At 38.6% G+C, this 25248-nt stretch overlaps 1 protein-coding gene across 1 annotated transcript in view; it reads left to right on the top strand.

The window, feature by feature from the left end:
* The window catches only part of phlpp1 (PH domain and leucine rich repeat protein phosphatase 1), an 89927-nt gene extending 64774 nt beyond the window's left edge, over positions 1-25153 (top strand). Inside the window, exons 5-17 of the mRNA XM_020921702.2 lie at positions 1607-1753; positions 6181-6408; positions 8307-8509; positions 9960-10020; positions 12289-12384; positions 12957-13112; positions 14057-14257; positions 15104-15266; positions 17287-17417; positions 19299-19412; positions 20781-20975; positions 21829-22057; positions 22608-25153. Of these exons, the coding sequence (XP_020777361.2) occupies positions 1607-1753; positions 6181-6408; positions 8307-8509; positions 9960-10020; positions 12289-12384; positions 12957-13112; positions 14057-14257; positions 15104-15266; positions 17287-17417; positions 19299-19412; positions 20781-20975; positions 21829-22057; positions 22608-23891 (3208 nt within the window). The 3' untranslated portion in view covers positions 23892-25153. The remainder of the gene's footprint in view (positions 1-1606; positions 1754-6180; positions 6409-8306; positions 8510-9959; positions 10021-12288; positions 12385-12956; positions 13113-14056; positions 14258-15103; positions 15267-17286; positions 17418-19298; positions 19413-20780; positions 20976-21828; positions 22058-22607) is intronic.
* Positions 25154-25248: the final 95 nt, after the last annotated feature.

Here is a 25248-nt window from a genome sequence, read left to right as displayed (position 1 = left end):
TACAAGGTAATGACATGACCAGCGCCCATGACACAGACCAGGAGAGCTCTGCATTACTCAGCAGGTTGTGTTGGCCGGTTTAATGGTAGAACTGACATTTTCCCACACACGCCTCCCCATCCCTCCCTCTCCCCGTCCTGTCTTCTGTACACCGGAGTCACCCTCAGTCGGAATTCGTTAGCCATCCTAATCAATAGCCCTGACGTGTCCCCTGTCCCCTCTTCCATCAGGCTGATATACTGTGCTAGCCGTTAGCCACGCGCTGCACAGTTTAATGGAGCAGATGTGGAGGCTAATGTAGCGTGCTAGCTGCTCTCTTAGCGGATGTGATAGGTGATAGCAGGTTGCATGTCAGTATCCGAGAGTATAAATAAAGATTGTGTCCTTTCCCCCTTGGCTCTGCTTTGTTCCCCTGGTGCCATGGCAGTCACCGCCCTCCTCGCCCACCCCAATCCCCACTCTGCCCACCCACCCCGAGGGACAGGCCCGTTTTGAAGGTCATCGCTTTGCCATGGGACACCACGCCAAATGCCACTGGTCACTGGCTCTTGTTTGAATGCAAAACACGGCTCCTGTTTGCTCAACAATCAAAAAGACGTGATAGGTTTATGACTAACCAGGTTTATTTATAGGCAAAGGCGCAGGGTTAAGTGAAAGTATTAAGTTAAGTTTGAAAGATTATATTTGTGGAAACATGTCATTATTAGTTAATACATTAGTTTTGTTATTTTTTGTTATTGTTTTGTTATTATTTGTTATTTTTTTCTTGGTTTCTTAAATAAAACTTGGTATGTATTTCAGGACTTTTAGTTTTATTTTATTTTAACACTTTCTATCAAACAATGAAACAAGCAAATTGATTATGGGACGTACCGTGTCCTTAGAGAAGGTCCTCAGTTGGCAGATATTCTGGTTGAGGTTGATTTAACTCCCAAGTGGATATCATGACAGGACACAGAATCCATGATGTTAGTTTTGCCTGTCAACTTTTAAAGATTTCCAAAGTCAGGCTACAAACTATGTAAATTGGTTCATTCTGAGACTGTGTGCAAAAAAGTTTTTAGACAGGTTTATATTGGGTTTTATGATCCAATTAATGTTAATTAAATGAATAAATAGTTAAGATAAATACAAATATTTTGAATAGTGGATAAATGTACTACATTTTGTTTGCTTGTTTGATCCTAATGTTTACTAAAACTTTAAAGCATAATTATTTCTTAATATGAAGCTACAATAAAACCAAGATAATTTCTCTTTGGAAAACCACATCTTGGCCAGTCTCTCCCTTAACAAACACAAAGTAAAACTAAAAATGTAAACAGCAACTGCAGCATTACTCATTTAATATGGGCTCTTTCCAATATATAGACTGTTCAAGTTAAAGTACATATCCCCTATGAGTAAAATTGGGTAATAAATTCAATAATAAAAGTTTGTTTAAGCTGTACTACTGCTGCACCAGTGGCTATTAATATATTCATGAGTGTCTTCTCTCTTCAAATATTTATGTCAACAAGCTACAACTACATCTGAAAGCATATTTTCTTTCTCCTTTTATGCTCTACATGATCTAAATGCTGCTTTTTAACTTTATCTTTTGCAGATTTTCCAGATTGCGGAGCCTGAACTTATCCAACAACCACCTTGCTCAGTTCCCCTTGGCCATCTGTGACATCCACACGCTCACTGAGGTCAACCTCAGCTGTAACTACCTGGCCTCAGTCCCCAGCTCTGTTGGGTCAATGAGCAAGTGAGTACCAAAAAGAGGAGTCGATATAAATCACTGTGAGAGCTTTGGGACTGTGACGTCACGCCATCAGAATTTTCAGTTAGCCTAATGTTAAACGTCAATGGGGATTTTAAGATGCTGAATACTAAATGTAGCAGTTCTGACACTGATAAATTCACCAGTAGTGACCCAGCAGTTTTTCAGTCGAGTTTCCATCACCTTCTTCTTTCTATGGATATGTCATTGATCTGCTTAGAATGTTCCACAATATGACCTTAAACAGATTTACAGGCAGTTTCATAGCTCAAAAACACCTAGAAAAACAGGCATTCTGGCCATAAACGGGGTTGCTTCTCCACAGATCTGACCTGTAACTTGGCCTGTTTTGGTCTCCATGATGTTAGAAAGGTTTAATGCCATACTGTGAAACATTCTAGATAAAGCAATAACATTTCCATGAAGAAAAGCATATGACAGACACCTCACCAAAAAAGTTTCACAAAGCACCTATGCGATGCTTCAGTCTTTTCTCTCCTGATTTATAGAAGTTGAATTCATTATTTCACATTGATACATATTCATAGAAACCCAAGATCCTGCACAGTACTAATGGATGGAAAATGGTGTACTTTTACTTATGTCAGCTTGCCCCAGCTTACACCGCCAATAGTCACTAAACTGTCTTTTAATGACTCGTGTGCCAGGTTCATTTTGACAGTGTCGTGCCCAGGCTGAGAAAACCACTGAACCCTATCACAAAGCTGCCGCGTTTCTCCCACTTTCAGAGTTTACATAGGCAAATGTGGGCGTCACCTAGCAACAGGCACATGTTATAACAACCACAGTGATGTACTTAGCTAGTTGTGACACGTGAGCAAACAACAACATGGCCCGAGCTGGTCATCTGTGCTGACATTTTGCCTGAGTCTTTCAGACTTGTCTTGAACTCTTAGCTTGAAATTAATTTTGATTATACATATACTGTATGCAATTTTGTCCCATTAAAGGTGCACTAACTTTTCTAGTGGAGTGTCCGCCAACTGCTTGTCTCCATGGAAATGTTATTTCTTTGTCCTGAATGTTTCACACTTTGGCAATGAACTTATTTATCTTGCATTTTTTCTAAATTACAGATGTTTTTATTGCATAAAAATACAGTGTAAACTTGCATTCTTACTGTGTGTGAGTGGGCTTGCTACTCCACTGAGTTGACCTGTAACTTGGCATGACTTGTCTCTGGGGAAATGTAGAAGTTAAATGTAATTTTGACCGAAGCAGTAACAGCTCCATGAAGACAAGCAGGTAGTGGACCCTCCACTAGAAAAGTACTTTAATTGGATACTTGATTTTCAAAATGGACATTACTAGGGGTGTAACAATAACTGAAATCATGTCATATTGTATCGTCAAAGTTCTCACAATAATATTGTGGACCATCACAATATATCGAATTACAAGTCTCTTTGCTTAAATTAAGAGTTATGGTGCAGCAATAGCTACAAAAAGACAGAGGGAACTACACAGACCATGATCCTTTGCTCCATTTCAGTGTAGACTACAAGAAGAAAACTTTTAAGTCTTAGTTCTTTGGATTAAGTCTTGTTAGGGCATTTTAAGAGGAAAAAGCATATTAGCCTCCCCAAAATATCGCAATAAATATTGTACCCTGAGAAGTATATCATGAAAATATCATACCGAGACATTTGAATATTGTTACAATCCCAAATCGTGAGCTTTCCCACAATATTGCAATAAATATCGTACCGTGAGGTTCATACTGTGATGATATTGTATTGTGAGACTTGGACATTACTATCAAACTATAGCCTACATTCAAGACACCAAGTTCAACAAATTAAACTGTAAAAAAAAAAAAGAACAGCAAGATTTTAAGTTTCAGCCTACTGTATTGAGCACTGTTGGGTAATTTATGTTATTAGGTTCTTTTTTCAGACCAAGAGTTTGTTTTCATACCTGACATACCTGGCATTTCATACCTAATAACATAAATTATCAGAAGATCAAATGAACCTTATTGGAGCACTGTTGGGTAACTTATATTTATATTTGAGTTAACAGTTACACTTGTCACTATGCTTATTGTCTAAAGTGCTTTATATTAATGCATTTATGTTTTACAACATTGCATTTTAACATTTATTGTAACATTTATAGTCAGTTTAATACCAGCACCTATCCGTCTGTAACTACATAGACACACAGTGTAGTCAATAACGTTTTATGGGAGTTCTGATGTGTGTGTTTTTACATCTATAAAGTGTGTGGACAGAGATAAAACATCGACACGTCTTGCTAGGTTTCTTCCCTTGACAGTTATCACCTCCCTGTTCCTGTTTAGTTGTAAATATGATAATAGTTTTACAAGACTGCTCTACACCCTCTTTGGCCGCTAAAACCAAATGTTATAGTTCTAGGTAAGCACTTTCTGTGAATAGAACAAAGCAGGCTCTTAACCAAATTTTTTCCCATGACATTTTCTTGGAATTGTTTAAGTTTTTTGCTTCAGGGTCTACAGTATACCTTTATAGTATAGTAATAGCAGTCAACCCACTACCTGCTAATTTGTAACGCACTGGAGCTGTAAATTAGAGATGATAGTTGATAGTTAAAGGACCCATCTTACGCTATTTTGTGAGCTATGTTACAATGTTGTTTCCTCATCACAAACATACCTGGAGTTGAGTTGTGTTTCATTCACATATTCTGCATATTTAGGCTGAGTTCTTCTTCTCTGTTCCACCTTGTGATTACATTTGGGGATACAGCAAGTGATCCACTGTGTTTTTAACCTCCATACACCTTCATTAGAATCATTTGGATAATTTCAGACCTGAAATTGCCAGTCTCTACTGAATTAAAGATAAAAAGTAGCCGTTAACTACTGCTTCTTGACATCACAAGGTGGAACAGAGCATTTTGAGCTTTCCAGATGTAAACAGACTAATAAATAAAGGGTTCCTTAAACATGTGTGAAACAAAACACAACTCCAGGTACTTTTTCTGGGGACATCTTTGTTTTTTTTCTATGTTACGTTAAGATTTAAGCTGTGGAAGGTTAAATAAATAACTTCTCTAACTAATTATAGACACAAATTTACTGCTACAGTGTTTCATTCTGCTATAAGTCTATATCAGCACGTTTTTATTGATATTTAGTATTTAAAAGATAAAAATTTGGGGATAATCCTGCTTTGAGATTATTGTCTGGTATAAATTAGTTTCAATATAATTGTTTATCATATGTATTTTCTGCATCGAAATATCCCACTTTAAAATTTGTTATTGTGACAAGATTAGTTGCAAAACATTGTTTCGTAGTGGTTTGTTCAGTACTGACAGAATGCTTACATCCAGGTATGCAGTCTGTAGCTAGGCTAGAGCAGAAGATAATCTGCAGGAATGATCTGGCATGCTTAGAAATTCCTTCAGTGACCAGCAGTGCAGTTATACCTTTACCGCCATCTGCTGGTGGTTGTACGCACAGACACTGTGACCATTTACTCTTCTTGTAGGTGACCTTTTCAAAATGACATTATAATTCATGAATATTGTAGGCCTGTTTAGTTGTTTAGTCAGTTAAACAGTGATAGTCTCTTAGTTGACCAAAATGCGTGTTATCTTTTTGGGACAACAGCAGAAGGGAGGAGTGAGTGAGTTAACTCAAGATTTGGAATTTTTTGTATTTATCTCTAAAAAGCAGATTAAACTCATGACTCACAAGTGTAGTCTTTAGAAAAGTACATTGTTTTCTAGTAGGTCTGTGTGATCAATATCAATCAAATCAAAATCGCAATTTCAATACTTACAGTTAGCAAATTGCACTCTGTCCTTTGTCTTTTGTAGATAACAAAAAACCTTGCCATATTGTCTAAAAAAAAAAGCCTAACACTGTAGTTGATATGAATCTAAGTTTAGTGGTTCATATTTCTTTTTGCAGCTCATCCAAGCCACTTCTTCAGTTCTGATCTAATGTTAAAGCCTAAATGATTCCTATTCTCTGCTTACTTCTTGGCGTTCTTCAGAACTGAAGAAGCAGCTTGGATGAGCTGTGAAACGTATTCGATCAAAAACTTTTGTCCAGCTGACAGAATTGAATTTCTCCTTTTGCTATGGATCCTATCTGGATGACTAAGGGATTATACTTTTATAAACTTTTCTCTAATGTTAATGCTTCTGAACATGTTAAAAAATGACATTGAACAAGCTCATATTGTAAAAGCTTAAAACAAAAATGTAAACGCAGTGTTTGTCGGGAAAATTGCAATTCGAAGTGTTCAGCCCTATTTCCTAGTACTTTTCTTCCTCATATATAGTCGTTTTAGCATGAACTCCTGGCTGCACATGTCTTAAATCAACCAAGAATTTCTCTTTAGTCGACTACAGCCCTAGAATGTTGTCTCTGATTGTATCTCTCTTCTGTCTTGTAGTTTGCAGACGTTCCTGTTGGACGGCAACAGCCTGAGTGATTTGCCCAATGAGCTGGGATCTCTACAGAGGCTCGGATACTTGGGGCTCTCATTCAACCAGTTCAGCCACATACCCCAAGTACTGGAAAGACTGGCCTCTATGGAAAAACTGTGCATGGCTGGCAACAATTTGGACACACTAACTCTGCAGAACTTTCGGCTTCTTCGAGTCAAGCACATCGATCTACGGTAAAACTACCGTACATGACTATATACAGTGTTTCCCTCAGGTTTATACTGAGGCTATGGTGGCACAAATATTTGAATTTGAAACACATATTTGAATAATTTTACTTCAAGTATTGTGCAACGTCTGGGTGACTGTACTTGATCTACTTGTCTCCATGGATATGTTATTGCTTTGCCTGGAATGTTTCATGGTATGACATTAATCACATCTATCTAGCATTTATTCATTCTGGGTGTTTATATTGCTCAACAATACAATAAATCTCTCTGTGAATAGGGTTGCATCTCCACTGACCTGTAATATAGCCTATAGTTGTCTCCATTGAGATAGATAGTGACTGTGGAACACTCAAGACAAAGCAATAACATCGCTATGAAGTTAAGGAAGTGACAGGCCCTCCAACAGAAAAGTTGTGCAATGCATCTTTAACAGAAAAGCACTAATTACATATTTATAATAATAACATCTACTAGTGTATGTTTATGATAACACAGTATAAAGTATTATTCCTTTTACCAGTTTTTGTTCAGGTAGTTTTTTGTCTCTGGGGTTGAAAATTAGACTTGGAAACACTGACTGTACTGAGTGAAATTATGTTGAAAAAATACAAGGGCAAAACAGAGATGTACCCTGCGACGCATGTTGTTCCACTAATGATAGAAAACAAAACACTGTAAGGAAGTCACGGTTCTTGCGGAAAGCCAGACAGCACGCATTTGGAAAATCATTTGCTTATACCGTCTCCTTCACATGTCTCTGCAAAATGCCCAGCTTGAGTGACTTGCACTATTGAGCGGTTAATGCGTTACTGCTTTCCACTTTGTTTAGAATGTCAATATGAAGTTTCCATTTATGTTGAGGCTAAACCCAAATACTAAATAGGTTCAAGCTGATGAAACAATATATGTACAAAGTAGTGGGCTGTTAAATATGTGGATTACCATATTGTAAAATGAAAATAATAATAACTACACCTTGTTGAACAAAGACTTAATTCATAATGAACAAATTTTAACGTCTTAATTATAGGGTTAAGAGTTATGGTTACGGTTAGGGATGCACCGATGCAGGTATCATATATCAGCACTGATACTGAAAACTTTACTAGAACAGATATCGGCTTCCAAATATCAGTTCAGTCGATATCCTGGTTGGAGCTATAAATTGATCCTTTAAGACTGGTTGTAGCTGGCCCAAAAGGTCTTATAATGTTTGAATTCTTATTCATAGTGGTTTTGTACTTTCTTAAGGGACAAGTAGCAGCTACATAACACGACTCGATCACTTGTGTCTTTCTTTATTTTTGTTTTGTGGAAATGTTTTTTGTCTTTGCACTGGTATTTAGTGATCGGTATTGGCAGATACTTAAATCTATAGCATTGGAATTCATACTGGGACTGAAAAATCTGGATCGGTGCATCTCTAGTAGGGTAATCAGTAGTCTTAAGTTTTATTTGTTCATTATGAATTAAGTCTATGTTCATGCTTTGTTAAGGCTACTTAACGTGTAGTTATTATAAAGCATTGATCTGATATTCAACATAGTCAGAATTAATCCATTTCACGTATAATTGATTATAGATGTCATATTAAGTCAGTTGGAATTGATTAAAAACTAAACCATATCTGATTACTGTCATATTGTTGGTCTGGTATTGTAGTAGATTTTTAAATGCAAATGGATCAGTATTTGACATTTTTATTCATGGTAATTCATTAATTATGGCATTTTTAATTCACTGTTTGTTTATGCAATAATCCTAACGCTTAAATCTGACATTGTAAGCAATGTCTAATGAGGATTTGCATTTGATTTTGTATGAATGAATATGATGAATAAGTGCAGCTCAGCCTGGTCTAATGCGTGCACCTGTGCTCCCTGTTCTCCCTGTGTTAGGCTGAATAAGATCACGGTGATGGTGCCAGATGAGCCCGACCTGCTGCGCCATGTGACCCAGCTGGACGTGAGGGACAACAGGCTGACGGAGCTGGACGCCTCGGTGTTCCCTCGGCTGGAGGTGCTGCACTGTGAGAGGAACTGCATACAGAGCCTCAAAGCCAAGGGCACGCTGCTCAAAGGGATCTACGCTGCCAACAATGGTGCGTCAGGACTTACTCATATTTCCTTTTATAAGAGTTATGACTTGCAGTTTTTACCTTTAAATTTAGAGTATAAAACAAAGTATTTGACTTTATAAGTACTTTTGCCCCTCAGTTTTATTACCTACCTAATCTAACATCCAGTGACCATAATATAAGTAATATTTCATTAAAAAAATACTGAAAAAGTAATAATAATAATAATAATAATAATAAAGTAATTTTGATTAAAAAAAGAAAAGAAGTTATAGATGTAAATGTGTTCTAGTGATTTGTTACTTGCTACCAGCTAAATATATGACTTACTGCTTTGTTGTGCATTATTGATAGTAACTTACAACTAATAATTATATTTCATCCCTACTGGGGATCAATCCGGGATTTGTAGAGCCGTACTTACATCATTACTCTATCACTATTATTACTCCAGTCTCCTTGCTTGACCTAATGATGGAAAGGTCTGTATTCTAATTGATAAGGGTAAAACATTACTACTAATTTAGAGAGCACAATCCAGTCGACTTTGTTAAATATGCTTTTATTTAGAGCTTGTTTTATTTGTCATGATTGATAGACTCGTCCTAATTACTGTGTATGTGAAGGTGATCTCTCATGTGTCTTGAGTGTGACTCATATTGTCTGTGCCCTGTCATCATGCGTCTGACAGTCTGTTGGAGTAGAGTGTGAATGCTGCAGTCTCATTGCTGTCATTATCCCTATACCGCTGTGCCCGTCCTCCCATCGCCCCCCCCCCACCTCCCCTTCAAATGTCCCTCGTGTACCAGTGTGCCTGTACTGCTCTTCCCGTCTCTCCACTCCTCCAAATTTAGTTTAGTTTATTTAATGAGACAGGGACAGTGCACAATATACATTAACCTTACACAGGAGAGATGCATTGTACCGGGTTGTAGCACCAGTGCTAATTTCCACCTGTAGTCCTTGAGCAAGTTGATGTTATAGTTAATATAATGAAACATGCCAAGAGTTGTATGTTTTTAGATTATTTTTACAGACCAAGAGTTTATTTTCATACCTGACTTTCGACTGCTCAGTAGCGGTCTTCCTCAGAGTTGGAAGACCAAATGCACCTCATTGGACTATACAAAGAGAATGTCTTTATAATGACCAGATCATCATAAAAATTCTGTATCATCATTCACACTCAATTCTCTCAGCACCTTAAAATGCCTCTGTGCCGCTGTGACTGTGCCACGGTGGCTGTCCTTCTGTCCAATACGCCTCCCTTCCAATAAATGCCCCTCTTGTACCTTGTACCTGTACTGCGCTGCCCGTTCTCCTGCCCGCTGCCCCTGTCCCTCTCCGAATACCCCTCTTGTACCGGTGTGCCTGTACCTCTCTGCCATCCCTCCAAAAGCCCCTCTTGTACCGGTGTGCCTGTACCACTCTGCCCTTGCTCTAGGTTAATGTGTTTGCATTCTTCCCCCAACAGAGCTGCGCCAACTGGATGTCACGCCGGTCCCCTCCAATCTCAGTTACATGGACATCTCGAGGTGAGGAGAAATCCCTGCACAAATAAATAATGTAGCCCACGCTGGCCTCAAAGCAAACTGAAGGAGCATTCTTGTGTAAACATGCAACTAACATAGATTTCCCAAACTACACGGGAAACATCAAACAGATCTTAGAAAGCCTAGTTACTTGTTAACTCACAAAGCAGTTACTATTTAACTAAGTGGCCCTTTGCGTGATGTTATTCTATTTAATAACATTAGATACCCCATAATATTTACAGTAGATAGTAAGTCAACATTTTTAAATCAGGAAAATTTCAAGGCTAGTATCTTTTATGTGTCTTTTATCAGTCGCTATAACTATAAAACCGCAAATAGCCAATGAAGCAATAGCTATTTGATTTTATAGAGCTGGAAGTGTAACCCTATTGGGCAAAGGTCAAAGTTCAGACGTTTGTGACAAGTCAAATGAATAAATACCAACATTAGTGATTACAAAGCATGCTGTGTGCCCAGCTAGCCGCATATGCCCTAAAGCTAGTCAAGTAACAAGCGATTAATCATGTATTATTATATCATGGCATTTGTTTGGACCCCTATGTTTCTAAATGCTTACATAACACTAATTATGTACAGATGCAATGACAATGTGACCCGAGATACAGAAAATCTGCTTTAGTTTTGCATTGTTGTAATTGCAGGATCAATTATTCTTACTTCGACTGTGGCTTACAATATATTTGTCAGATTACCGTATTTTCCGGACTATAAATCACTCCGGAGTATAAATTGCACCAGCCAAAAAATGCGCAGTGAAGAAGAAAAAAAACATATATAAGTCACACCATACTATAAGTCACAGTTTTTGGGGAAATGTATTTTGTAAAATCAGAGACCAGGAAACAACATTTTATCTTGAAAAGCAAGTTATAGTAAACAACAGAATATGTTAACTGTTAATATGTTAACGTAATATATTAACAGTTATTCAGATAATTATAGCCTAAACAACATCACATATAACATACCAAACTCACGATCTCACTCCAATTCTCTGGAGATAAACCATAGATCCATGATGTAAACAGCGCGCGGCTTCCTCTCCTGCGTAGCTGTCGTCAGACTCAGCATCAGTTCTAGTTAAAATTATTCCGGTCTTTCTGAATCCCGACAGGATGATTTTCGATTTTCATTGAAGTTCAGGCTTTGTCGATTAATCCAGTGACTTCCAGGAAAGTTACATGGTGCACCCTCCGTGAAGCTGTACTGTCCATCCCAGCTTTCCAACAGTCAGTCACAAGTTTCTCGCTCACTCCAAACTTTCTTTCTGCTGCTCGATTACCGTTTTCGGCTGAATATTTCACTATTTGCAGTGAGACAGCGGCTTTTTTTACAAGAGGCATGCGCAGTAGAGTGTGAAGTGACAGTGGTACAGGAGTAATAGTAGTACTAGATACTGACAAACGAGCCTAGAGCGCCCTCTCCCAGCTATCGGTGTGAAAAGTTTAATAAATAAGTTGCACCACAGTATAAGTTGCAAGACCACCCAAACCTTGAAAAAAAGTGCGACTTATTGTCCAAAAAATATGGTACTTTATAATTGTTCTTTGCACTTAAGAAAACATACAGTGATAGTATACCAATATACTTACTTTGCCTGGAATTAAACTGATCATTCTTGGATACAAACAGGTGACACCACTAGTCCAAGTAACAGGTCAGATCTGTGAAAAGGTTTTTCATGGTATTTTTGAGCAATAAAAGCACCTGTAATTGAACTGAAAAGCAAGAGAGAGAAGTTAAATGCTATACTGTGGAACATTCAAAGCAAAGCAATAACTACAAGCTATAAGGACAGACCCTCCACCCAAATAGCTACTCAGAGGATCTTTAAACTTTATGTTAGGTCTCATATTGCCGTAAATAATGTTTTGAAACAATTGGACAGTAGCCAACAAGAATGCTACAAAAATTTGCAAGTAAAATTTTTTACACTTCTGCATACTAAAATTTGTACTTGATTTGGCCATAAAGTCATGTAAAAAACTGTAAATATATTCCAAATGATGGTCATAAATAAGTATGAATTGTATGAAAATGCAATACAATAAATACAGTTATTAAGGTATCCCCTCAATTGCTGTGTTAAACAGGCCTGGATCCCTCATACATCCCTGAGTCACTGTTAGTAACCAATAAACGACTTCCACACTGAAACCTAAATTTAGTTCCAGGACACTTGTAAACTTGTATCCTTACAGCACCTCACTTCATTTATCTTGCTTACCGCTCATTTGTCCCCTACAGGAATCGTATGGAGTGTTTGCCGGAGTGGCTGTGCGAAGCCAAGAAGCTGGAAGTCCTGGACGTGAGCCACAACCTCATCACGGAGCTGCCCGCGCGGTAAGCCTCTCTCTGCCCCTCTCGTATCCATGTGGACGAAGCCTATAAAAGGAATACGCCAATGCATTATTCCCAGTACACTCTGCCAACCAAGCCGTCATCTCTCCCCCACAGAGCTCCATAAATCACAACGATAGCCCTGTAACCTCTTTATATAGCCTCTCAGAAGGTCAGTTTCGAATGTGGAACTACTTCTTTGTATTTTTAAAGCCACCTATAACTTAACGTTTTTTCTAGTCCACATCATCCCTTCATTGTCTGCCCGTTTATTTTCTACCTGAGTGTCAGAATGATGAATTTCTACTGCAGGTTCCACTAGAGGCGCTGCGTTTTCTTTTTTAAGCATAGCCAGCATTACACCTTTGTCCTGTCCTCTTTATCAGCTCATGTTTTACCCAGTGTTTTGTCTGCCAGGATATTTAGACGTAAAACACATTATATTAAGCGTTTGGTAATTCTAAGTGACTTTTTATGGAGCGCCAAATTGCAAGTTATGACAAGGCATTACGGTGATGTATTATGGAGTCCAGTCTATATCGTTTATCATTATGTCATGTTTTTTATTGCCACAGGTTGTTATGCAGCAACAGTGTGAGGAAGCTGAGTGCAGGACATAATCAGCTGCAGAGGCTACCGGACAGAGTGGAGCGCCCTCTGCTGGAGGTTTTGGATGTACAGCACAATCAGCTGGTGGAGCTGCCCTGCAACCTGTTCCTCAAATCGGAGAGGTAATAATGACACAGGAAGTAATTATGCATTTTATTTGAAACTTGTTTGTCTGATATTACTTCACTGTATAGATTTATTTTTATGTTTTATTTTATTTTTACTTACACATACATTTATATAATTATGCCTTATTTGACCCCAATCTCTTGCTGTTTTTGCTACTGATTTAAAATGTATTAATCTTTTTTGTTATTATTATTGATCCCTGGATCAATAAAGTTTGTTTAAATCTATTGAAAAACAGTATGAAAGCAGACGGTGAACTGCCTAAAATTGTACTTTATTTATTGCAATATTATAAACTAATATCCTAACAATGATGTACGAGGAATTAATCTGTTTTTTTTCTTTTACATAACCACTACTAATATTAGTTTGCCTTACCAGTTATAAACCTACTTTAGTTTTGTTTCTAAATCATAGACTAGAACCTTTGAAATGAACTTAAAGCCACACTTCGTAACTTTAGCCAAAAACTAGACTAAAATATGTTGAATAAACACAAAGACATAGAAAAACATGCATCCTTACTGTGAGCAGGTTTGCATCTCCACAAACCTAACTCTTACTCTATTTCCATAGAGATTGTTTCAAAGTATGGCTTTAACTTTCCATTTCCATGACATCAGCCAGATCTCTGTGTTGCTATAAGAGGAAATGCACTTAAAATATATTCTGAAATGTTGTTTAAAATGTTCTGCTCCAGTGAACATACACAGGAACAAGAGCTGTACTTTTTATTTGAATTTTTTATAAAGAGAAAATATACTAATCATCAAAGCTACAATGCTATTCATGTCACTGGAGAGATTTTCACATTAGTAGCCTATTACTGGAGAATTTCAGCTTGAATTTTTGTAGAAAGGTCTACTAATCATCTCACCCACCATACCATTCATGTCAAAGGAAAGATTTTCACGTTTGTATTATTTGTGCATTTCAGCTTACGGTGTGTGAACGCATCGGCCAACAAGCTGGAGCACCTGCCCCCCTCCACCCTGTCCGAGGAGAGCCACAGCATCCTGCAGGAGTTTTACCTGACGAATAACCGCCTCACAGACAAATGTGTGCCCATGCTGACCGGGCATACCCACCTGCGAGTACTGCACATGGCCTACAACCACCTCCAAACTTTCCCTGCAAGGTAAACACCATCTGAATACAAGACAATTTACTAGCTTTTTTGGACCTGACTGGGAACCCTCGCCTCAACTTGGACCACAAAACCTCAGAACAGCTCTATTATGACCTCATTTTTTGTTGCTTAATATATAGTGTATTCATTTTTATACTGTTTTATCTTTGCATTGTTCATTGACTATTTTTGTTATCAACTATAAAAGGACTTGATGTAGGAAAACAGTGATTCATTTGCACCTTCTTTTATTACTCATATTCATTAATGATCAGAATATATTTTTATCACTTTAAGTGTTTATCTGCTGCTTTTAGAGACCATAAATGTACTTTTTCCAGACTTTTTTTTCTTCTATAAGTTAAAATATTCCCATAGAAGGCAGAGATTTGTATTCTCATATTAAAGAAGCACTATGTAACTTTTCTGGTTTGAGGGTCCACCACTTACTTGTCTCAATGGAGATATAATTGTTTAGCCTGAAATGTTACACAGTATGGATCTATTTTGCATTTATTCAGTCGAGCATGTTTTAATCACTATAAAATACCTGGTGTCCCTATCCACAGATCTGACTTGTACCTTGCTCTAGTGGAGTCAGATAAGCTTGGATAAGTTTAATGCTGTACTGTGAAACATTACATTATAGGCAAAGAAATGACATCTTCATGGAGACAAACAAATGGCAAATACTCCAACAGAAAAGTTACATAATGCACATTTACAGAGAAGTCAATACCTATACTGTACACTGCAAATAAACAACAACTGCGATTTCTGTTTATTGAATTTAAGCAAAATCCATATCACGAAACAAACACGGTCTGACTGTAATTGTTTGTATCTTTGTTCAAGTAAAATGGCCAAGTTGGAGGAGCTGGAGGAGGTGGACCTGAGTGGAAACATGTTGAAGACTGTGCCCACGACCATCCTGAACTGCAGACGTATGCACACGCTTATCGCCCACTCCAACGCCATCGAGGTCTTCCCCGAGGTCATGCAGCTCATGGACATGAAAGTAAGCCGGAGACGGTGGTAGCCCTGTTAGGAGAAATATACTACTATACACTATTAAATGCCTCTGTTGGGAAAGAGAATATATAGATAGATGCAGAAAACAGCTTGATATTGGGTAATGACTGTAAATCTTTATACCAATGTATCCTTTACTAGTGTATTAATATATTTTTATTGGTTTACCCATACACATATTAAGCGAGTGTGATGTCAACCACAGTGCTCTGCTCCAGTCAAATGAAGCTCATGATGCTAGCAGTTTTGGGGTGAATTTGGAGCCATGTTACGAATAGGAATTTACAGACAAAATAGCAGATTAAAACTGCCAGGATCATGTAGAGTGGCTTAATACAAACATTTTTCTATGTAAAGACAGTTTGGATCATAATCGATGGAGCCAGAATCACCCCCATGTTCACTTCCAATTTGGAAGGCAGCAGCTAGTGAATTAGCTATGGCCATTTATATCTACAGTCTATGTGTGTACTATGTAACATCTCTGCTCATCTCATATGGCATTAAACCTATCTATCTCCATGGAGACAAGCTCGTGAAGCCAAGGCCAAGGTACAGGTCAGATCTGTGGAGAACTGAAAAAAAAAAATCAATATAAACATGTTGAAATTGAATAAATACATTATAAATATGTTTGCTGTGGAAAATATTAGACAAAAGCTTAAACATCCTCAATTAGACAAGAAGGTAGCTGACCTGATCCGATCATAAAATTAAAAACAGTACATGTGTATGAGTTTTAACAATAACTTTTTCAAAACTTTTTCCAAACAGATATGACGTAAACAGGTTTGAATTAAATAATATTTTTTGGAAATATACTGTTGCCAGATCTGAAGAAAGTTTGCAATAAAGCCATAAGAGCCCTCTATGATATAATGTATACTCAGTAACTAATGGCATTTTTGTATGTAAAAGTTTAGGATAGTTTAGTAGATAGTTTAGTTCTAGATATATTTAGATTTAGATAGTTTGGTCAGTGTTTCAAGATGCTTATGCGATGCAAATGTAGCCAAACATCATCCAGCATCTGAGGAACATTGACCCTGACCAGATGCACATCATCAAGTACATTGAGCACTTCACTTGTGAGGAGTGCCACTGCATTGTGTATGAAATACTGGACTGTAGCCTGCACAAGCTCTCCACGGACCGTCCTGCGCTACCTCCTTGTAGCTTTTAAAGCACTGAAGGAAGCTCAAGTCCTTCAAGGTGACCTGAAACCCGATATTATTATGTTGGTCAACCACTAAGAGCAGCCATTTAAAGTCAAGCTGATCGACTTTGGCTGTGGAGGCCACTTCTCATACCTAGAACAGGGCATGCACATGATTAGGTGACCCTGGATGGTCCCCTGTCCGAGACCCTGGAGATGTGAGCCCTGGGCTGCGGCCTGGGAGAGGGCATTAGGCTGTCAGCTGTTTTCCGACTTGTCCTCCCATGATGACCTGAGGACCATCATCAATCTCCTTGTACAACCCAGTGATGAGATGCTCCAGAGAAGTGTTTACACTGATAAACACTTTCTCCAGACAAGCAGCCAGTGGAGATTCAACCGCCCTGGCAACTGCTTGGACTATTGTCTGACCCTCTTCAAGCAATGATTTAATTGACTTTTTTGGTTGAGTTATCTATATAATGTTTTTGTGTACTTTTAATAACTTTCATAAAGTAATTTTTGTTTCTCTATAGAGATTTAAGAAGTCAAATATGATTTGCATTGTGGATATTAATATTCCCACAGGCCCACAGGAAGTTTTTTGCATGTTATGGTGAATACAATGAATCCCCCACATTTCATTGTATCAACTCCCCAGTGGTTATGTACGCATTACTCTGCTCTATTCAAGCTTTGATTTTGCACTGCTGGTTAAAATTTTAACTCAGTGGGACAATGCATGTGGCCAGGAGTGGGTATCAAAGAACTAGGAAATTAAATGTGCAAAATCATATATTGAGTCCAGAAATATATTTTGTATTTATAATGTATTTCTTGTTTGTGCCAGTGTGTGGACCTCAGCTGTAATGAGTTGAGCGAGATCACTCTGCCGGAGAATCTGCCGCCAAAACTACAAGAGCTGGACCTGACTGGGAACCCTCGCCTCAACCTGGACCACAAGACCTTAGAACAGCTCAAGTATGACATGTTTTTAGTCGCTTAATATAGAGTACATTCATTTTTGTACTGCTTTATTTTTTAATAGTTCATTGACTATTTTTGTTACTAACTAAAAATGCCATCTATAACTAGATGTAGGAAACAGTGATTCATTTGCACCTTCTTTTATTACTCCAACTCTTTCACCTTTGACTACATATACTGAAAGATTTCTATATCTATAGACTTACCTGTAGACTTCCTCTGTCTATGTACTACTACTATCTATTACCTATTAGAGTTTGGCAATATATAAAAAATAATATTAACTCAGTATTTTAGGGGATTCTCTGGATAAAGATAATCATATTTTTCAATTCAAAAATGTCTAAATTCAATTCAGTAAATGCTTTTACTAACCCAAAATCACAACAGACGGCACAATTGTTCATCTACGTAACCAATGGAACGTTAGAAAATCAAACTATGAAATGTCTTGGCTGAGGCTCAAGTTTCACAGTCATTGCAATGGACTTTCAATGGATTTTTCTTATTCTAGATGATCCACACTCCATTCTTCAAAACAAACAAAAAACATGAATATCATCCCATCTCTACTGCTTACTTTTTACATTTTTTCTATCTCTCCAACCATTTCTGTCTGACTGTATCTCCCTTACATTTAACACAACCTGTCCCACGTATATACTCATGACATCCATCCTTGTCACTCAACATTTGACACTGTGGCACCTCCAGTTCTATTACTTTGCCCACAGCTCGCTTCACCTCGGTCTTGAGCATGTTTCATTTTATTCTAACTCTCTGCTTGCATACACCTCTCCTCTTTAAGCTATGCTGTGTGACCTCTCTGCTTATCTAGGGCCCTTCACTTTGACACTATTTTGTCTAGTGGTAGTTGACCTTCACACCTCTCTAGTGCCCGACCAGTATTTGAGTTGAAGATTTGCTGTGAAGTTTTACATCACATAATATATCGGCTGTTATATCGGTATTGTATCGGAGCCAAAAAAAAATTCCAAATCCTACTCCTCTCCAGTGCATTCTTCATCCTGCGTCATTCTTTAACTCTTAATGCAAAACTTAAAACAGTTAGTATATTTCTATGTTTATGTTTAGGGGCAGCCGTGACTCAGGGGTTAGTGACTAATGGATTGTGTCTTTGGGCAAGACATTTAAGTTACTTTGTCTAAGTGTGACTGTGATGTGACGTAGTAATACCTGGGTCATATAACTGAATATTAATTTGGACCTTTTATCTACAGTTTGTTATACTTAGTCAAATGTTTAAACAAGGGGGGGATGAGATGTTAAATACTAAAATTAGCAACATTCCAAAGTATTCTGACACTAAAATGTGATAAATATAATTACCCAACAACCAGTTGGTTTGTTCCACATATATTTTGTTTACTTTTTAATATATTTTATATATATTTTTTATAATATTGTTTTTCTATGGACATCTGGCACATCTGCTAGTAATGTAATGACATGATGTTGAATCCTGAGCTCTTTAAAACCAAATGAAAATAAAATATTTCTGCTAATTATACTATAGTCTTAAAATGTTGTTGTTATCACTGTGGTCTCATTTAAATTTGATATATATTGGTATATTGATTGGCAAGATTGGCTGTAAGAAATTGTTTACCTGCAAGTTTGTGACATGAACGAAATACTATATAGCTTTGAAATAGCTGTAGAAGACTATTTCATCATTATTATCAGCATTATAGACCTAGAACGTGTAATATTGTCTGAAATACAACCATATCACAATCTTGCATTCAGCCTACATTGTACAATTAGAACATAAAACCATCCTATCGATTTAAAGGCTTTCAGATGACGCACTGGATTTCACTTTTGTTGTTTTATGCTTTGCCCTTTTTACAGTAATATCCGTTGCTTCCGCATTGATCCGCCCCCGACCTTTTCTTCGAATGAGGCGTCTGGTGGGCCTGCTGTGTGGAGCCATGGTTACACGGAGGCCTCAGGCGTCAAGAACAAGTGAGTAGAGGATAAAACAGCATTCAGAATCGCACTCGGCCAACCAACTCTGACTAACGATCTGACTGCACGCATTGTCCACGCCACAATGACTCAAATCAGGGAAATATTGAATGTATGAATCACCCACACTTGTGTTCAATACCAGATAAGTGGCCAATATTGGCACATGGGAAATAAGAATAAGGTTTTATGTTTTGTATGTGTGATGCAGGTTCTAAAAGAAACTGTGAATTAAATAACAATATGCAATGGTCTCCTGCAAGCTTCATGTATTTTCAGTAAACATTAACAATATGTTGGGTGATTTGCAAAAAAAAGTACTATGTAGTCCTGTCAGAATAATTGGTATATTAGCGTTCAGTATATGATCGAATGTACATTTTATTTGCACTACTGGAAATTTTATTTATTAATATTTACTTATTATTCTTTGGCTATATGATCAGATGTGAGCTGTATGAAGTTGAATTAATAACTTCTTTGACTCATTACAGATGCAAACTAAGTACTAAAGTGTTTCATTCTGTTTATTTATTGCACCTCATGATGTTTTAAGAATATTGTATATTTAGAATTGTTTTTGTGGTTTAAATCTGCTCTTGGGTTGTTGTGTCAGTGGCATAAATTAGTTTCAGCATTATTATTTATCGTCTATATTTATTTCAGTAATATATTGTACTTCAAAATTTGTTATCGTGAGAGGCCTACGCACATTGTGCGAAAAAAGTGTGTCGATTGAACACTTGTACTTGGCAAAGACTGCAGTTATTATTGTGATATGATTACTTATTTTAATTCTGCTAACTATGTAGTTCAGACATGTTCTGAAATGTTTTTTGGTTTTTTTTATTCGTTTTTTCAGTCTTCTTTAAAATCTAATCCATATGCTACAGCACATGTTTAAAATGCTATTTTGGAATATAATTCTGCTATCAAAACTTCCAAGTCTAATTGCAATTGAAATACTGTAATCATGATTAGATATTTTTTTGAAAATCATTCAGCCTTAGTGAGCGTTATCTAAAATTGGTATATGTAAAATCTAAAAGAAGGGAGCCTAAAGCTCAACAGAGTAAATAAAACCAAAGTGTTGATTTCTGAAACTGTTACAACATGGCTCACAAACTTCTGCAGTCTAAATATCTATACCCTTTGTATCTAAGCTCTTTTCAGAAATTGAGTTTACATTTTATCTTTCAAAAGATCCAAGAAACATAGCCACTTGAGTGACATCTCTGTCGCACAGTGTCTCACAAAGCTTCATCTCCATTTATAGAAGTATAGCTCACACAAACAAAGCAATTATTGTGTCTTTGTAAGCCAGTCTCTCGGCTCACTCTTTTGTCTTTTGTCATATATTTTCAGGCTGTGTGTTGCTGCGCTGTCGGTGAATAGCTTCTGTGGAAACCGCGAGGCTCTGTACGGCGTGTTTGATGGAGACCGTAATGTGGAAGTGCCATACCTGCTCCAGTGCACCATGAATGACGTGCTGGCTGAGGAGCTGCATAAGACCAAGAGTGAGGAGGACTACATGACCAACACCTTCCTTGTCATGCAGAGGTGAGCTCAAGTTAATTTGTTTAGAGCTGTTGAATAATAGATTTTAGAGCAGTGAGAGAATGTGTGTGTGTGTGTTTTTTTTTTGTTTGTTTGTTTTTAAGTGAAATGACCCATCTTAAATGGTGCATATTACTGCTTTCTGATCTCTGTTATAATGTTTCCTCATAAAAAAATACCTGGAGTTGTGTTTTATTTCATTCACCTATGTTTAACACACAAACCCTGCATATTTAGGCTGAATTCTTCTCTCAAACAGAAAACACTCTGTTTCATCTTATGATGTCATATGGTAATAGAGGAAGTTTTCCACTATGTTCACTAGAATAATTTTGGATGATTTAAGTCCTGGAATTACCGATCTCTACTGAACAAAAGGTAAAATGTAGCTGTTAACTTTAAAAGTGCTATTTTGTGACATCACAAGGTGTAACAGAGCATTTTAAACTTTGGAGATGTAGACAGATTAATAAGTGGGTTGAGGGTTACTTGAATATGTATTAACGAAACAAAGTATTAAACCAAAAATGAAACCAACACCCATGTGACAGTGTATGCAAACATGGCAGAAAAATGGGTTAAGTGAACTGCCAAAGGACACAACAACAGTATGCAGTGTTTTAGTGGAACTGCTGACCTGTGAATCAGAGCTACAGAGCTATTGCCATAAATATTAAAAACAGTGAGTTGTTATATTTAGTCCATCTCACTTGTTCACAGTATGAGAGTGGGTTTTCTATATATGTATATGTTTATTTTAACAGTCTTCACTAACTTCACACAGCCATACTTTATACAACTGAATTCTTAGTTGTTATTCATTTTGTGCTAGCACTGACTTCTAAATCTTTTGTAGGAAATTGGGTACAGCAGGACAGAAGCTGGGGGGGTCAGCTGCTCTGTGTCACATCCGCCATGACCCCACTGACCCCGGGGGCTGCTTCACGCTCACTGCCGCCAACGTAGGCAAGTGCCAGGCCATACTGTGCCGTGACGGAAAGCCCATGCCCCTGTCTGTGCTGCACAATGTGGGGCTGGAGGAGGAGTACCGAAGGATCAGACAGCACAGAGCCATAATCACAGAGGTACAGGAGGATAAAAAATAAACATTATATTTCCCTTTGACATGGTGTTTACAAAATCTTTGTAACATAACCTAATTAATACCCTAACTTTAACACCTTAATTAAGTAGTTACTAAGTCTGAATAATTCTTAGGAGTCTTTGTTCATGCTTTATTAAAATTAATTAAGGTGTAATTATCATAAAGTGGTACCAACTATGAGTTTTCTGACACTTGATAGCAGCTGGCATCCCCATATTTTTTCCCTCTCTCTTGTCCGAAGAACCCACAAGGAAAATATAAAATTGTTGAATTTTATCTATAAATCTATAGTTATATTATAACACCATTTATATGTAATGACATAAGTATTTTTTCAATTCAGCACCCATCTTGCAGAATGAAAATGTTGTTATAACTAGACACCCAGTACATTTTGCAATAAAACTTCTACAAAAGCATACATCATCAGTGAATAGTTTTGTGTTAATAGTTGTTAGAGTGGAGTATTTGTGTGTTCTCTAATCTCATAGCATATACATATTAATATTTATTTTCTTTGTTGTTTCCAGGAAAACAAAGTGAATGGTGTGACAGATTCCACACGGATCATGGGCTACTCCTTCCTGTACCCGTCGGTGATCCCCTGCCCGCATGTGCAGACAGTCACCCTCACGTCCCAGGATGAATTCTTCATTCTGGGCAGCAGGGGATTGTGGGATACAGTTTCTCACCAGGAGGCGGTGGAGGCCGTCCGGAACGTGCCCGATGGCCTCGCCGCCGCCAAAAAGCTGTGCACACTGGCTCAGGGCTACGGGTGCACGGACAGTCTGAGCGCTGTGGTAGTGCAACTGAGTGTGAGCGAAGACTGCTGCTCCTGCTGCTGCTCAGACCCCCCACAGCCCCCTCCTAGCCCCGGGTTAGGCCCCTACCCCTCAGCCACCAACCCAATGAAGGAGCGGCCATCGGATGGCTCCCTACCCGTCCCCCCCTCGTCCTGCAGCGAGATCAGCAGTGAGATCAGTACGAGTGAGATGAGCAGTGAGGTGGGCTCCACAGCCTCATCAGATGAGCCCCCGCAGAGCTCCCTGGTGCTTCTCCACGACCAGCCCCATCACCAGAACCTCCAGCTGCACCACCAGGCCCACCCTCTGTCCCTGCAGCACCAGCAGCCTCCCAGCTCCATGCAGCCCTGTCAGTACTTGTACCCAGGCTCTGAGCTGCCATCCTCGCGCAGTTGTTGTGCGATGCATCCCTCGTGCTTGACGGGGGCATTCCAGAGGCAGCTCTCTAGCGCCACCTTCTCCAGCGCCCTGTCCGACAACGGGCTAGACAGCGAGGATGAGGAACCCATCGCTGGAGTGTTCTCAAATGGAAGTCGTGTGGAAGTGGAGGCAGATATCCACTGTCTCAAACCAGAGTCGCCCCAGGCCTCACAGCCGCTAGCCCAAGAGCGCCCCCTTCTGCTCAGTCTGCCCCCTCCACCTCCACCGCCCCCTAGCACCCCTGAACCTCAGGAGGAAGCAGGGGACATAGCAGAGGGCGACCAAGGCCTGGAGAGGGACGAATCGTGGCAGGGGGATCTGGGGAAAGTGCCAGTGAAAAGCAGGAGAGCGAACGGATCAGTGGCGCGACAGGAGAAGAGCCACAACCTGATAGAGGTGGCTGCGGACGCCCCCTCCAAGAAGTCCGGCGGGTACTTCACAGCACCAGCGCAGCCAGACCCCGATGACCAGTTCATCATCCCGCCCGAGCTGGAGGAGGAGGTGAAGGAGATCATGAAGCAGCATCAGCAGAAGCAGCAGAAGCCCAGCGGCACGGAGCAGCCCTCAGACTACTATGACACCCCTCTCTGAGCAGTACTACAACACCCGAGTACTATGATACCCCCTTCTGATCAGTCCTCTGAGTACTACTACACCCCTCTCTCCAAGTACTACAGCACCCCCTTCTAAGTACTACAACACCCCAAGTACTATGACACCCCTCTATGAATAGCCCATCGAGTACTAGGACCACTTGCTCTAAGCAGAATCTGAGGCTGCCCTATGCACATACAAGACGCTCCATCTGCAGCCGTCAGCTCTCACTGCAGAGCTACGCACTGTAACACGTGTTGTTAACCAAGACCTGCAGAGGTAGAACAAGCAAACCAGCCCTTTAATGATGCGTAACCCTTTTGAAAAGGACACATCCACAGCTGGCCCCTCGTCAGACTGTGGAGCTTTGTTTTTACACTAGACAACCAGCTGATATATAATCAACACTAGTCTCTTTGCAATAGCATTAGCTCGCCACAACTCTGCTAATACAGATAACAGTTCCATGGGTTGTTTGTTTGTTTTGTAAAACTTACCATATCTTTTAATGTGAAACCAGTGACTTTGCTGAAAAACTTTTTAAAAACAGACATAATCTTTTTATTATCAGTGACTATGATGAAAGGTACACCAGTGAAACCACTCTTAACTATTGTAGATAGGGCACTTAAATACTGTATTTCTTCAGTAAATCACAGCTCATGGCCTGTAAAATGGCATAGAATTTTTGTAGAAATTGAAATACTAACTCCTAGGAGTTGCATACTCTTTATTGTGACTCAGTCACTTTACTAATCTTCTCTGAGAGAAATGGTGATTTTTCCAATGACTGTAAATAAGAGTAATGTTGTATACTGATGCTTTTAAGGAACTGCGTACTTGTTTGTCGGTGAAGGTTGTAGTTGCAGGAGGATGTGAGGTTGCTGTCACTATCTCTCTATATTAGACCTACAAATATGAACACACATCCATGCACTCAGACTAATGTAAATGTGCAATTGCAGTTGAAGCCCAGACATTCCATGTAATTGAATAACACAGAAATTGTCCACATTGTTTGATTGTGATGTCCCGTTGTCATCACTGTATTTAAAGACACTATTAGACGGATATATGCATGCACATACACACACACACACAGCAGCAGCAGACACACAATATAGTCCCACCTCCCTCCTACAGTAACTGTTACCACCGGCATGACTGTCAACTTCAGTAATATAAATACTATATCCACAAAAGAGATACACAGATGTTCCTGTATTTGGTATAATAAATTTTAAATTTGTGAATATAAACCTTTTTGTGTGGGACTTTATTTGGAATTATTTGTACAATTGGATATAACAGAAAAGAAATATGGTTTGAGCTTTTGTTAAAAATAGTTTGTATA

The sequence above is a fragment of the Boleophthalmus pectinirostris genome, unplaced genomic scaffold, assembly GCF_026225935.1.
Source record: "Boleophthalmus pectinirostris isolate CB_2022bp ecotype Guang Dong unplaced genomic scaffold, ASM2622593v1 HiC_scaffold_16, whole genome shotgun sequence".
Classification (NCBI taxonomy): domain Eukaryota; kingdom Metazoa; phylum Chordata; class Actinopteri; order Gobiiformes; family Gobiidae; genus Boleophthalmus; species Boleophthalmus pectinirostris.
This window is presented reverse-complemented; position numbering and strand designations above follow the sequence as displayed.